Genomic DNA, 15,537 nt, shown 5'->3' with positions numbered 1-15,537 from the left:
CTGGGGGTATTTAAAGAGCTATGCGACGCGCATGCGTACCAGCGTTGTGTAGCGGCACGCTTCTTAAGAAAAAGCTTTCAAAAAGTTTGTATTGCGCGATATCGTGAGTAGATTTGTTTTCAGTTGTACTGTGACGACGTGCAATATTTTTTTTACGTCAATTAAAGAATCGAAAGAAAAAGGTGACCGCAAATCATATCTAGGCAAAAGCCCCCAGCAATCCTGATATGCGACAAAATGGCAACGTCATCCTGCAGCGTCATTTGTGTAAATAACTGTACTTGCAGTCTTGTGAATGGAAGAACTGATTTAATTAATACGACTTAAGAATCAGTTCTTTGATCTAAATGTAACTTAGATGTTACTATCTTATTGTGTTTATTACAATAATTAGTTTAGGTTTTTGTTAAGTGTAATTTCATGTGTTTATTTTTTCACAGTAACCAAGGTGAGACCCCGGGGGGTGGGGGAATGACCTTAGCCAAATGAAATAACTTGTTTGGACTAGTTTGGGCAAGACAGCTGTCAGTCTTGCTTGCCTGCTTGACTGTTTCTGCAGAGTAAGTAGCATGGGGGGGGGGTGGGGGGGATGGGAAAGTGTGTGTGAGGTTTACAGATCACTGGACAGGATAATATAATACTCATATTCTTCTTGTACAAATGGCATTAGATGATTAAGGTTAAGTCATTTCAAGCACATTACAATATTGATTTCTCCAGTTGTTGTGGCACAGATGCACATATTCAACAAACAAACTAGATTCTAAATAAACAGAAACCGTTTATTAAATACACAGTATAGTTACAGCACATGGAATATGAGACGCAGGAAGACAATTTATATTGAATACTGTTAGATTCTTTCTAGCTAGTCCACAATACTATAACAAAAATGGCTGGCCAACTTACACGCAAATTGGCACTCTCGCTACAGATGCCGAAATTGACGAAAACATATTTAATCCTTCCTAGAAGAAGAAACTCGCCCTTACTATTTTCCATTTTAAAACAAAGGTAAACAATACAATACAGCTTAATTATTGGTAGACTGGCAAGATAAAAAAATATTTGTTTTCATTAATATTTGCCATTATTATTAACACATGTTGATAGCAGGTACTTCATTTGAAACCTGACATGCCTTGCGAAAAACAGCGTACTCACATTTACATTAGATTTGCATCTAACAAGACACATTATCCAAAGGGATGTACACAGTTTACACACTCTGGTCAGTGCTCTTAGTTTTTGTGTAGATTAGAGAATAAAGAAACTACATAATATCATTTGTTTTGCTGTTTGTTTCATATAAAGTAATTATTACTATATCACTATATTCCCGACACCGAATCATTTATATAGCACATATTGTTCTGTAGTCTTGTCATATGTCATTGCTTTTATGATATTCTTCACTCTTCAGTGACCTTCTTTCTGTCATTGCTCAGCAGGTCACCTCTCTGGCTCACTCATTATTTAGCAGGTCACTCTTGTTTTGAGTCTTCTCGCTCTACTGGTCTCTCAGGTTTGTGCTGATCTGTGCCATGTTGCTTGTTTGAGGTTGCGTCTTCTGTATTAGATAAATGTTGTTGGTAACTTGTAATTTTGTGACTCTGCTGTGTCTGCTTGTCTTTATGTTCATTGATATCTGGTTCATATTTATTTAGTTTGTACTCATTGATTTGTGCTGCATGAGATTCTTCTGATGACATTTCTTGTTTTTGTGTATTTTCTATAGTTTTGCCACTTAGTTTCTGGTGATGGTTTTTCTCAATTGTGGCGTCAGTGGCTTTTGTCGCCCCCTTATGGTCTTTCTCTGCTGTTGCATGTTGAAGCCAGTGATGTTGCAGAGTTTGACTTGCTGTCAAGCGCCTTTTTAGGTCCGCCTCCAGCAGAGCTCTGACTAGAGCTTTGGCACCTGGGACACACACAGACACAAAGAGATGTCTTCATTCAAGATTAAAGCATGTAAATGACTGTAAATCAGTTTCTCCATGAGCTCAGGCTGGTCAGTTCCTTACACATTTGACTCATTTTTCATAATGTTTTTTAAAAGCACACATAAGTAGACACACAATGACAAAATTGTTATTTTGGATTACCGAAACCTTAAATTTCTTTATTTTTAGGTTGTCAAATGTCTCACCCTCAGACACATTGTCCCAGTAAGGGGACAGAAAGTGGACATCTCCCCTCTGGATGAGACGAAAGAGCTCCTCTTGATTACGATCTGGACTGCGGAATGGGGGAAAGCCACTCAGGAGGACAAACAGGATAACACCCATCGCCCAGACGTCTACTGCAACACCGTAACCTATTCACACACACAATGCATTACACTGGAAATATCTGCGATTAACTTCACTCTAAATAAATTGTAGCTCAGGTTTTGTGTCCAACCAGTCTCAGATTATTTACACTAGAAGATTTTACCTGTTTCAGCAAGTATCTCCGGAGCAACATATGTGGGTGTGCCACAAACTGTGAACACCGGTTCTGTTATCACCATGGCTAATCCAAAATCAGCCAGTTTCAGATTCATACCTCCACTGCCGTTGTGCTGAACCTTTGAACAAGTGATAGAGACTATAATTCACTATTTTAAATGCATGTTTTTAATACGATAGTGTTTTAGAGATATGTTTTTAACAATTGGTTGTAGACAAATGTTATTTTTTAAGTCTATCAAAACAAGTATCAGACAAATAGGTAAGCCGTTTTCAGACAAAAAAGGTTGCCTTTTTAAAAGACTTTAAATGGCACAATAGCAAGAAAAGTCTGACAACAACATTTCAATATAAATGTTTAATTACATAAAACTATAGTAAACGTCTATCATGATAACCAACCACTAATAATTAATTGTAATAAAGGGACAGTTATTTGCCCAAAAATACAAATTCTGTCATCATTTACTCACTGTCAAGTTCAAAATCTCTATAATTTTCTTGGTTCTGATGAACACAGAGAAAGATATTTGGAAGAATGCTTGTAACAATTATTGGTCACCATTGACTACCATAGGAGGAGAAATTACAATGGTAGTCAAAAGTATCCCTGAATTGTTTGCTTTGATACATTCTTCATTTTGTTCAACAATATAAATACATTTATAAAGCAATATTTCCTATTATATCTATGGTGGCCAAGAAATGTTTGGTTACAAGCATGCTTCCAAATATTTTTTCCTTTAAGATTTTATTCAGATAATTGACACTTAAGATGCTTTCAGTTTGTATTTACCAGTAGGTTTTCAGGTTTGATGTCTCGGTGCGCAATGCTCTTGTCGTGGATATATTCCAAAGCCTGACTAATGTCTCTAATCATGCATGCAGAACTGGGTTCATTAAACTTGCCGCTCTGAGAGATAGCATCAAACAGGTCTCCACCTGTGACCAGCTCCATCAGCAGGTACACATGGGTGTCTGTGTGATGCGAACGAAAGAGCTGGATAAGTCGAGGGTGTTTTAGGCTATGCAGCAGAGAGATCTCGTTCCGGATCATGTGACCACGTCCCTGCAGTTTAGCATTGTCCACGATCTTCATGGCGAAGGTTTCAGATATGCCACGTACTCTGCATTCCCTCACCACTGCAAAGTTCCCATCACCGACCACGCGGCCGATTTCGTAGTAGCGCTCAATGTCTTCTAATGTAACTTCAGCACAGTCAGGTGGTAGATTACCCTGCAGGTTTCTCTGTGATACTGTTTCTAGTTGAGTTGGTGTCTCAACTATCGTCTCCATAATAAGAGCATTATGCTGATTTTGATGAACAGTTGAGTTAGGATTGGCAACATTCTCGTCTACTTTTGGTGATCTGTGTGGTGTGTTTTCTGAAGTCGTATTTGTTTCGCTCCTGTTATTTGGCCTGTTTAGTTGAGAATGTGGCTTGGTTCTGATTGGGGGTATGGGAGGACCACATCCTCGACAGTTCTTGCAATAAACAGATTCTGTCTTTCTCTCCTCTTTTTTTGGCTCCTCCTTCTGCGGGTCACCTTTAATCATCCACAATTCTCTGTCTTTTTTCTGTCTTTCTTTTTTCACCTTTTCTCTTTGCCTTCCTTGCCCTCCAACAGGCTGCAGGTTGTTGGCAGTTGCTTGGTTCACATGTTGGTCACATGCAGCTGTTAAAGATGCCTCAGGGTCATCATCATGGAAACCACTATCTGCTTTAGTGGCTTTGGGTCTCAGCATACGCTCCCATATCCTCAGCAGGTGCTCACAGTAAGCGAGGTTTTCAGGATATAACTCATTCAGTGCGACATTTAACTCATCAAGCGATGGGCGGCTGGTTCCAAAAGCCAGGAAGGCATTGTCGACACGGAAGAAGTCACCAAGGCTATGGATCTCACGGCCGGCGGGACTAAATAGGCGTCGTATACGAGCATTGTTCCAGCAGGGGAAACCAAGTGCCTCTGAGACATCGGCCATTAGCTGCTCAAACGTCTGCACGGCACGACGGTTTAACAGTAGTGAGATCTTACGCGGACTCTCTTTTCCACAGGGCCGTACCACGGTGACGATTCGTGGACGCACTGGGCTCGCTTCTGCATGCCGGGAGTGGTAGCCACTCGCTCTGGGAACTCCATGTTCACCCCAGTGATTCGACCCAATCATGGAGCTTTCTAAATGCCCGTAGTCTGTGGGCAGCCTACGGGGTCTCGAACTGGGCGCGTAAGAGGGCAGAGATTGCTGAGGGGCAGCGTTGGGGCATTTAGGGAGTTTAATCCTTTGGTCTGGAACACATAAGCAAACATTAACTTTGCTCAGAAATACAACACAGACAAACTGAATTGTTGAAAAAAGCATTGTTTTGCCGTTTTTAATATTTATTCTGAGCAGTATGTCAAAAAATATGCTTTGTTATTCGAGAGTACAGCACAGAATCGCTCGATCAGATAATAAAAAAAACCCATGCAAGCGAATTAAATAGGAAGTGGCACAACATAAATAATTAAGAGCAGGTGTGTATTGAGGAGCAATGCGGAGACATGCAGATTCTCAAATTGCATCTCATGCTGATGGGGTAACGGAAAAGGATCAAATCTGATCGTGCCGGATCATTTTACTTAGGACGCTGCTTGCTTTTGTTTCTTTTTTCTTTCTTTCTTATTATGTTTTTCTTATTTATGTTTTTTTGTTTAATCCATTAATTTGTTATTTTCTCTTCACACTTGCAAGGAGCATAGGTCCACAGTGGTTTTTGAATTGAAGTAAACTTAGAATCTTATATTAAAAGTCTGTGGAAATTTACTATTTATATTGACACTTCTTCCATAAAAATAATAGTTGATGTTGCCTTTGCTATATGATGTATATCTAAATATAACGTTTAAAATGATATCCATTTGTATCCATACAATTGAATAGACTTTACATTTCAAGCGTCTGTGACTCTATCGTTTAATGTATAGCCTAAACCTCAATTTAGTTCTCACCTGTCGTTCCCCATTTGGATCTTGGTGCCCCTCGCCCCGTTCGCTGATTCCACAACGGCGTCATTCTCGTACAGGCCTTGCAGTATTAATATTACTTCTGTAGTTATAATAACCCCGCGAGGTCGCTTCAATGGCCATCCTGTCCTAGAGACGTCCTACAGGTTCACAAAACAGTAACAAGTGTTTAAATCAGCGTGCGCGTCGCCATCGACGTGTCCACGTCCCGGAGGAATCGTGAAAGTTCACACTGCTTCGCTGTGAATTTAAAGTTCGCACCGGAAAGTATCTCACATAATAAAGAGCAGGTCAATACTCAATCCGAGTAGGCTATATCAGACTCGAGGTAACGTGGGGATAATCGTGAAGCGGCATCTTTTGGAAGGGTTGCAAGCGCGTTACCGGATACCGCGCATCCTGCTGCAAGCGCGTCTCCCCGGTAACCCTCACCTCTTTAAATGCAGAGAGCTGAAGAACACACACTCGGGGATAGCGAGAGAAGAGGGGGAAGGGGAGACAATGAGATAAACAACAACAAACAATTGTATCTCTAATAGTCCATAATGCCGTTTACTTAACTTAACAGATGTTGGATCTGTCAGTGATTTTTTTTAATTTACTTTCATGGTGTTGGTTTATTTCTGCTCATGTTGTACTTCAACTAAATTATTGAGCCATGCTTATAGTGGTTTAGTATTTCCAGTAAATTTGGTATAGATGCGCATTGGCAGTTATTTCAATAGTTAAAACGTTGCTGTATACTACACACATGTATCTTTCATCTAAAGTTCTGATAATATTTCACTCTTTCTTTGCACGTCTCCCAGTATGTCTGCATTGTCATGGTTACTGTTAACACAGCAGTGCTGTATTGTGTCTGTGTTTGCTGTTTTATGGGCTGCCTGCTTGTGCAGGCCATTGGTGTGTGCGTGCGTGCAGCTGTAATTTGCGCATGTCCTCTAGAGGGCGGTGTGAGTAAAGGGGTGGTCTGGACTCAGGATCTCAGAATCTAACAAATGTCAAAACAGATACATTTGTATTTGATGCATGTTGTGTTTAATTTGGTCTGGGTGTTTTCAATTCATAATATGAGTTTTGTATGTGTGATTTGGGACCAGACTGCTTTTTTAGCTTTCTCTAAACTAGTCCTCTCTCTCTAGCTCGCTCGTCTCCAGCACCTGTTTGTGTGAAATGTTAAACGCATGATCTCTGCATACCCTGTTTAGTCACACGTTTGTGTTGCTTTAGACACAGTAATGGTCCACACTGTGAGAATCTCCACAACCGTTTAAGGGTGAAACGTAAATCATATTGAAAGAGTCTCTGTGTTACACAACACACAAGGTTGAATCATCAGATCTTTTGGCACAGCGTGGTGTATTTCACAAGGTATAGATAAATTAGATAATGTTCTTCTACAGTGAGTGTGAGAAGAAGCAGAAGATCTCAATAACCTGTCAGATAAGTGCAAATTATTTTTGCCTCTAGTTTAATTGTACATTTACATTGAGTCGTTTTGCAAATTCATTTGTCTAAAATGACTTTCAAATAGGGAACACTGACTGCAGTTTATTGCACAAGAGTCAATAATACTTGCAGTGCTGCAATGTCAGGTTTTAAGAGGAAAACAGAGAGGTATACCGAAGAACTAACTACCTCACAAAAAACGAAATAGACATTTTAGAAATGCTGGAGGGTATCTGTACAGTAGCACAAGCTGCCTGAATACAATCACTTCAGGATACTCTATCAGAGGAATGTACAGTTGTCATGTCGTAAAAAAAGCATGTTAAATGTAGTTAACCAAATTCGATGAATAAATATGCTGAATGCATAAAAAATAAGGGTTTGAACCTACTGCAATAAAAAAGATCTGACAAAAGGTGACAATAAGAGAGTGTACGTTTGGGTGTATGTCTGAACTGGCACATGCTCAGACAGGTGCTTGTTTTAAAGGATCTGTGTGTCATGTCATGTTCCCTCAGGCGAATGATAAGAACAAAAACTTTTCCTCTGAACAAACCTAACAAGAATAACTCGGGATTGCGGAGTTAACTGTGAGTGAAGTTTTTCTTTTACCGTATGTTAAAGGGATAGTTCACCCAGAAATAAAAATTCTGTCATCATTTACTCACCTTCAAGTTGTTCCAAAACAGTATAAAATTCTTGGTTCTGCTGAACACAAAAAAGATATTTTGAAGAATGTGGGAAACTAAACAGTTCTGGGGCACTGTTGACTACCATAGTACTTTTTTCTGTACTATGTCTATAGTGCCCCAGAACCGTTTGGTTAAAAACATTCTCCCAAATATCTTTCCCAGAGTACACAGGTTTAAAACAACTTGAGGGTGAATAAATTATGACAGAATTTTCCTTTCTAGGTGAACTATCCATAACGCATTCTTCATATAAATGCAACGTGTTCCATTAACTGAGCTTTACACTGTTGAAGCGTATCCAAAGTTGTATAATGTGAGTTTTTGTTCTCACTGTAGACTGCATTTTATCTTGATCTTTGTTCATCATCAAATTTGTTACATATGAAGAGTTTATTTCCAAAAATAGAGAGTGGATGCACTTACTTACAAATGCTTGTGGCTCACAGAGGACAGGCTGAGGAGAAGGTTTAGTGTTACTTGTGGTGATTATTGTACAAACAGCAGCTGATACAGCAAGATGTCTCTTTCTGAGCAAAACAGGCAGAGGGTAGAGGGTGGGAATAAAGAGGCCTTTGACATAAGGTCATGTCCTTAGCGGTCCGTAAAAGAAAGAGAGCGAAGAAAATTTTGCGTGACCCTGACCCCCATATCTCTCTCTCTCTCTCTGTAAGGCAGGATGTTGGATAGCAGAAATAAAATTCCTCACATTTTTCTTCAAATAAAAAACAGAACCTCATAAACTAAACCACACTCCAGACTGTTCATACCATAAACAATTAGCCCGTTATCTGCTTACCACTGACATACAGAACAATGCATATGGAAAGATAAAGAAAGTATTTTTTTATTTTATTTGAATTTCTTGTTTTCCTTTTTTTACAATTTACTCTCTGTTACACTCTGTCTTTTTTACTTTGTCGTTCTTAACTGATTTACAACTCACCCATCTCGCCCCTCCACCCCTGCCTTTCATCTATCTTCTCTTGTGGTTTTGCTCCTCCCCTCTCCTCCCCCAAAGCTTATAGTGATGACATCACAAACAGCAGTTATAAATCAGCCAGTAAGATCGCAGGAGCTTAGTGGTGCTGTCTTACCCTCTCTCACGCTTTCTTTCACCAGCTCATTCTTTTTTGCTACCGTTCCCTCACTCAGCTTTCAACATGGTCGAGGCTTTTGTTGGCACATGGAACTTGAAGGAGAGCAAGAATTTCGATGACTACATGAAAGCCCTCGGTGAGTAGGAGGCTGTGCATGTGTGCGGTGTGTGTATGCTTGATGGCTGAACATGGGGTGTGGCTTTGATGCAAGTAAACACATGTACATTTGGTTTGTTTATTATAAATAAATGTTTTGCTTGGGAAACTGTGTTATTTCCAGGAAAACATTGTTTTTGCACGGTGCATGTGTGTGTCTGCATGGGTGTGCCTCTGCATGGATGTGTTTAAGATGGAGTGCATGTGGTGCAAGATCTTTGTGCGATGGAACCTCAAATGTGCGCACACACACACAAAACCATGTGGTCTCCCGTCACACGCATGTCTGCAGTCATACCACAACCACGTGTGGCTATGGAGCCGAACAATCAAATGATTACAATATAACCTTTTAACTTGCTGTGGAATTTTTTGAGAAGCATTTCATTCATTATGGCTCTTGATGCATTTGAACGATCAAATGTTTTTGTAAGGTCAATTCGTTCTGTTCCTTAAAATGTGACAATATCTGTCATATGCTTGTCGGCCATCTTTATAAAGCTGATTACGTCTGATAATATTTCATGTATAACAAAGCATTGCTGAGTGAGCTTTGGCGTAGGAGAGGAAGATGTGGGGGGAGGCTGTCTGAAAAATCAATGTACAGCTTTGTGGTTGGAAGAAAGAAAAAGAGGAAGGGGGGGGGAGAGTTGATTTGTTCAACTTTCTTTACTAAAACCATGAAAGTTCGCTAATCATAAAGGTGTAAAAATGTTTTAAATCGTGTCATTGAAAACTTGTTTTTGACTCTGTTTCTGTGGAACACAAAAGAAGATATTTTGAGATGTTTTCGTGGTCCATACTTGTCAATCGGGGCCTATGTTGTTTGGTTACCAACGTTCTTTAAAATATAATCTTTTGTGTTGTGCGTCATACAGGTTTGGAATGACATGAGAGTAAATGATGAAAGAATTTAAATTTTTGGGTTAACTGCACAAAACTCATAGATACTGAAGACAGATTTTCTGGTCACATAGGGTCAATGTAGTCTGACTATTTTTTCCATTAAAAGGCTAATCCCACATAGTATTTACTGTACCCATCACTAATAGCTGCATTCTCCCCAAGCTGTCGGTTTGCTCATTGATTGACCATTTTGACCGTTCCAGAGTTTAGTTGTATTCATTTGTGACCAACCATTGCAAATATATCCGACCTTTGTTTAATTATTACTATACTACCCTTAGGCGTCTGGATGCTTTTTCCTTAGTTTTTTTCACCAACAAGGAAATGCTTACAGGTGTGGTCCCCTGTGGCTTAAACGATAAAAAAAGTTTGCAACAATTTCTCCACATTGTATATATACACATTAAATTGGTTCTTGATATTAAATGCACCACTCACTTTGTGTTTTTATGCATTTTCTTTCTAAATTTATTTGTTTCAGGCATAGGCTTTGCCACACGTCAGGTTGGGAGTATGACCAAACCCACAACCATTATTTCCATGGACGGCGATGTCATTACACTTAAGACCGTCAGCACTTTCAAAAGCACAGAAATCAACTTCAAACTGGGAGTGGAGTTCGATGAGAACACTGCAGATGACCGTAAAGTCAAGGTAAACTCCAAGTTTCAGTTCCTGTGCTTGATTCACGAATGACACGTTAGCATTAACATTCAAAAGGTTTATCACCCAGTCTTGGGTGAAAGATTGTTAAGCTAATTTCTGATAACAAAAGACTGTTTGTCTATAGTAAACAATGGGGTCTTATAAGATGGTTGATATCCTGTTACATTCATTAGGTCAGTGTAGACAAAGAAACAACACTTGTCACTGATGTATGTAGCAGGAATATAAATGAGAGAGTTAACAATGGAAAACTGTTTCTTATTGTGTCTTTACCCTGTGTGTTCATTCTTCAGTCAAAACTAACACTGGATGGAGAGAAGTTGGTTCACGTTCAGAAATGGGAAGATAAAGAGACGACCCTGGTCAGAGAAATCAGTGGCAACAATCTCACATTGGTCAGTATCATTTGTGTGTTTAATGTAATGTAGAGTCAGCAGTAGCAAAGCCTTGCTGAATAGCCTATTTATTGATGTACTCTTTGGATGCATGTGGGTGTTTTCTATCCAAGAATGTACATCATTCTCTCTCTTTTCCTAACAGACACTGACAATCGGTGACGTCGTCTCCACACGACACTATGAGAAGGCAGAATAAAGGGAAACGTCAGTTACAACCTGTCCTCTCATCGTGACGACATATTGCCAATGGTTACGTACATTTCCAACGGTTTTCGTACCTTTCTTTTGCACCGTTCCTGAAAAACAGAATAAATTTCCAACTTCGTACCTCCAGATGTCCTGTATCATGCTTTTCTTGGGTGTGTGATGTGCCACTACGTTCAGTGTTTAACTCTACATCTTTGTTCTGCAATAAATGTGACATTTGCTCCAAATCCACTGTGTGCACTTTATAATGTCAACATTTCCATCAGGTGTTCCAGTGCGGTGACCTGTATTGTGTAATCCTACAGAGTCCCAAAGGACGCTGGCACACTGTTACCTTTATGTTGGAGTGTGTTCCGTGTGAATGTTCTAATTTAAGCATGCGTGACTGTATTCTAAATCGAGCTTATTGGTGTCTCGTGTGTTTCTGGGTAAAGGGTCACTAAAAGGTTCCCGAGTAACCTTTTTATACTCTTAAAAAACAAACTACATATGAATTAAAAAATTCATTAGTTTAATATTGATAACACAAACTGCATTCAAGTTGCTATCAGTTACACAAACCTATACATCGAATAAACACATACATGCATAATGGGCCAGTTGAACATAGAATATCATTTCGTTTTGTGTTTCTTGTGTTTTTTCTTCTCTGAATGTGTGCGAGAATGCCGTGGTTTCTTGGCATCATTTTCACTCCTGTCAGATGAAGAGCTGTCTCTCTTTCTTTCCTTCTTTTTCTTCTTTTCTTTCTTTGCCTTTTTTTCCTGCAGGAAAAACCAGTGAATAAGGACTAAAGTTAGCAAATGTTTAATTGGGCTGACTGACAAATAAAAGCAACACATCACAATACTTGTATGATAGTGGCCAGGGATTGATCTCTGAGGGGTGTCTGTACCTTTTTACGTTTTTGAGGCTGTGATTGGGTGTCCTGAGCAGATGGCTCCTCCTCTTCCTCTTCTGGCACTAAACTGTATTGCAGTCCAGACTGTGAGAAGCAGTCCTTGGCAAAGTGACCTTGCATGCAAACAGACATACGTGTCAATATTTATAAATTACACTTTGTCATAACAGGTGTTCATTAAAGGTAAAAGTCATAAAAACAAACTTAGACTAATGAGGAATGCTTTCCAGGGTTCTTCTCCATATAATGACCTTGAATGGTGGGCTGTTGGACAAGGTCCAAATTTCAGTTTCATTGCAGCTTTAAAAGGCTCTACAACACACCAGCCGATGAAGGGTATTGTCTAGCTAAACGATTGGTAATTTTCCAAGAAAACAAAAATATGAAATACTTATTAAACATAAATATATGGCTTGCACTGGCTCTGAGGTCCTCCAGGATGCCTGTATTACGCAATCACGTTGGAAAGGTTATGCGTGCTGTAGATTTCAAAATATTTAATCATGATATGCACACGAACTGACCATTTTAAACAATAGTCTTGCACAAAGACATATAACATGTCATTCAACATCAAGAAAATTTGAACGGTCTTCTTTCTCCACACTAGTAAACACTGGGTCGAAACTGTCACACGTGAGCTTTCCAACGTGATTATAAAGTACATGAAATCGTGGACAAGCCACATGGAGGCAGGGCAGTAGTCAAGTCCCCCTTTGTTGAGTTAAAGACAAGACCTGGACTAGTCGAGACCAAGTCAAGAATGAGTCTAAAAAGGTATGAGTTCATGTCAAGACCGAGTCCAAATGAGACAGTCAAGGCAAAGACAAAGAAAAGAATCTTCTTCAAGACCACATATATTATTTGTAATGATCAGAAAGCCGACCGATTTAGGTCATTTTATTTACTTCAGGTTTTGCAATTTCACCAGTGACATAAAGCTGAAGTGCAACTTCAGATTTTGAGTCTATTTTTTATAGTGTAACTGTCATTCTGCGTTGTCAATTGACAGAAAAAAAATCAGACCTCAAGAATCAGTGTATGAAACTAAACAAAGATGAAACAACAAAAGAAAGCTTCATACTGCAATGCAAGCTGGTTAACATCTTAATCCAAAACTCATTCATGACTCCCAGCATGCATTGCAGTTGATCTGTTTATCTGAATTAGTTTGATGTAAGTCCCTATTCTTGAGGTTTGTATGACGAGTGTTGATGTCTTAGTGTGTCAGGAAAACTTTCGCTTTCATTTGGCACAGTATCTTAGTGTTGTGAACCAGAACACTCAAATCGGTAATCAACTTTATCATTTAGTATCATTTCTCATCTTTATTACAGCTTGACACCCATCACAAAAAGTAACCTACTCCAAATTAACTTTAAAACATCTATTTCTTTATTAATGAACAAGTGTTTATATTGAAACACTATGATAAGCAATTAAAGAGAGAAGTCAGAGACTACAGAAAAACGGACTTCAGCACGGCAAGAAGCCATATATATATATATGTTTAAAAAGTATGTCATTTTTTTAGATTTCTTGGAAAATGGCCAAATCATTTCTCTAGACAACACCCTTATTCATCAGCCGGTGTCGTGTAGAGCCTTTTGAATCTGCAACTTATAGATCAATTAAATTTGGACCTTAACCAACAGCCCCACATAAAGGTGGATTTTTACTTCTGCGATAAACTGCCTACGGCATAGATCTTTCGCTTAAACTTGTGTGCCATTGCCCGCGTCGACAGGAAATGGCCACTAGGCTTTAGTGTCCACAGGCATGTTGCTCGTGTAACCAAGACAAGTGTCAAAGAACGCTGTTCGAGAAGCATTTAGCAGTGATAGCGGCAAATAAACTGTCATTTTTGCAGCTTGAGTTGTTCAATACAGAAAAACACGTAATTTAGTCAGATAATTAATTAATTTGGAAATGCGTAGGAGTAAACCCCGACGCTAGCGCAATATTTTTTACCCGAAGGGAGGGGGTTCAAGCAGACCAATCACAGCGCTTGCACTGACATTTTTGGATAGGTGCGCGTCAGGCATGCGTCTCTGTGTAGGCCACGGTGTAGGTCAGACACAGAAGTAAAAATCTATAGTGTACTACTCCTTTAAAACTGTTTGAGCTGATCTGCCCTAATCTAATGCAAAGTTTCAGTAAATTTATCTTGTCCGTAATACGTCCAAATAAAGGAAAACATTTTTTTTATTGTCTGTCTAAGTTAACAGAGTTGAGTTAAAATAAACTGTTTATTGAACGGTCTGTGTTTAAGGTACATTGGAACTGGGTCAGGTTGACACAGCCAGGAGGTCACATTGCTCACCTCTGCAGCCACACTTTTTGCATGTGGTGTTGAGCACAGCCTCCAGGGTTATCGTTTGCCCCCTGTGATCTCTGAACTGCCCCCGTCTGCGTTCATCTTGCCTTTGTGGACAACATTTATTTGCATGAACATTTTTACTAGTATGCCAGAAGATGACTTGAGTGTTTAACCAAAAAACCCGTGTACACATTATATTAATGTAGTACTATAAAACCACTTACTCTGCCATTACATTGTTGGGGTCCAAGTCTCGCCCTGTGCCTTGATTAACAGCTTTCATTGAGAAGGAGAGTTTGACTTTAAAATCTTTTATCTGATGGAATCAAGAAAACAAGTACAATGTAAAGACAAAATAAATCACTGCGTTAAGCAGAGGTGGAGTTATAGCCTACTCTTATGATATATAGTATGCCTTTAAAGCTGTCGTTATTGTGTTTGCATACGCGAATACTGAATTTACCTCTCTGCCAATGACTTTTATCCAGACTTTCTCCCCCACATCAACAATTTCAGCCGGTTTCTCCACCCGACATGCAGACATCTCACTCTTATGAACCAGACCTGACAATGCAATCACACAAACAATGTAAAATCTGTCATTGTATTTGCACACATACACCACTACAACTCTATCCAACATTACCTTGTTTCCTGTATCCTGGAATCTTAACAAAAGCTCCATAATCTGTTACAGTGGCAACCTAAAAAAAGGAGAGCGAGAGGTTAGATTAAATCATTAAGAGAGAGATCTATACGATTTAAGATTGCTTCTAAAATCTGACCTCTCCTTTCATGATGCTGTACAAAGGAGGTACTCCGTCTAATCCTTCTGGTTCTCTCGCGTACTCCTCGGCCATTGCATCTGCAGAAGGTTAGTACATGATTTGCTATCTGCCTGTAACTCGACATATTGGTGCATAAAACAGATCCACTATTTTATGCTTTTACAACTACATATAAGGATCAATAGTGCTTCCGACACAATTCATCCCAGTTCGTGAAAGCCAGGAATAATAATCTTACCAAACAGTATCGGGTCTTGTCCACTTGACTGTACTTGGAAAACAATCTTTAGGTCAACAATATACAGAATGAGCGAGTCAACACTCGCAATTATAAACAACTTTGTCGCTAATAGTTGTGGTACGATATAACTTCCGACCGCTCCTTAATTATTTTACACATCAGACAAATTCGTAAACACACTTGCTGTTATGTTTCCTGCGTTTCACTTCAACGTGAGTCGTGTGACTTGTTATCTTCCGGTTCACGGACTGAACTGCGGCCAA

At 39.3% G+C, this 15,537-nt stretch overlaps 3 protein-coding genes across 15 annotated transcripts; 1 reads left to right on the top strand and 2 right to left on the bottom strand.

Annotated features, from left to right (window-relative positions):
* The first annotated feature begins 20 nt into the window (after positions 1 to 20).
* On the top strand, positions 21 to 11,251 carry fabp3 (fatty acid binding protein 3, muscle and heart). Of its 11 annotated transcripts, none has more exons than XM_079484189.1 (9): positions 21 to 267; positions 441 to 560; positions 1,449 to 1,525; positions 1,739 to 2,008; positions 2,130 to 2,309; positions 8,714 to 8,827; positions 10,235 to 10,407; positions 10,713 to 10,814; positions 10,960 to 11,251. In XM_079484189.1, the coding sequence occupies exons 6-9, from the start codon at positions 8,755 to 8,757 to the stop codon at positions 11,011 to 11,013; spliced, it is 402 nt and encodes a 133-aa protein (XP_079340315.1). In that variant the 5' UTR covers positions 21 to 267; positions 441 to 560; positions 1,449 to 1,525; positions 1,739 to 2,008; positions 2,130 to 2,309; positions 8,714 to 8,754; the 3' UTR covers positions 11,014 to 11,251. The 11 variants fall into 11 exon arrangements, with proteins under 11 accessions (XP_079340315.1, XP_079340311.1, XP_079340320.1 ...); XM_079484185.1 differs by having other exon boundaries at positions 38 to 267; positions 1,452 to 1,525; XM_079484188.1 differs by lacking the exon at positions 441 to 560 and having other exon boundaries at positions 39 to 277; positions 1,739 to 1,978.
* dclk3 (doublecortin-like kinase 3) lies at positions 766 to 5,502 on the bottom strand (the record flags this gene model as incomplete). The annotated part of the gene is made up of 5 exons (XM_079484202.1): positions 766 to 1,918; positions 2,147 to 2,314; positions 2,434 to 2,566; positions 3,244 to 4,736; positions 5,439 to 5,502. 5 exons carry the CDS (start codon positions 5,500 to 5,502, stop codon positions 1,485 to 1,487), a joined length of 2,292 nt encoding a protein of 763 aa, XP_079340328.1. The 3' UTR covers positions 766 to 1,484.
* A 263-nt stretch (positions 11,252 to 11,514) lies between the features above and the next one.
* On the bottom strand, positions 11,515 to 15,525 carry zcchc17 (zinc finger, CCHC domain containing 17). 3 transcript variants are annotated; one of them, XM_079484184.1, is made up of 9 exons: positions 15,455 to 15,521; positions 15,272 to 15,317; positions 15,031 to 15,110; positions 14,892 to 14,949; positions 14,709 to 14,809; positions 14,470 to 14,561; positions 14,249 to 14,349; positions 11,920 to 12,038; positions 11,515 to 11,788 (listed from the first exon to the last, which is right to left on the bottom strand). In XM_079484184.1, the coding sequence occupies exons 3-9, from the start codon at positions 15,103 to 15,105 to the stop codon at positions 11,639 to 11,641; spliced, it is 696 nt and encodes a 231-aa protein (XP_079340310.1). In that variant the 5' UTR covers positions 15,106 to 15,110; positions 15,272 to 15,317; positions 15,455 to 15,521; the 3' UTR covers positions 11,515 to 11,638. The 3 variants fall into 3 exon arrangements, with proteins under 3 accessions (XP_079340310.1, XP_079340309.1, XP_079340308.1); XM_079484183.1 differs by having other exon boundaries at positions 15,272 to 15,299; positions 15,455 to 15,512; XM_079484182.1 differs by having other exon boundaries at positions 15,272 to 15,525.
* Positions 15,526 to 15,537: the final 12 nt, after the last annotated feature.

The sequence above is a fragment of the Barbatula barbatula genome (genome assembly GCF_947034865.1).
Source record: "Barbatula barbatula genome assembly, chromosome: 21".
Taxonomy (NCBI): Eukaryota; Metazoa; Chordata; class Actinopteri; order Cypriniformes; family Nemacheilidae; genus Barbatula; species Barbatula barbatula.
This window is presented reverse-complemented; position numbering and strand designations above follow the sequence as displayed.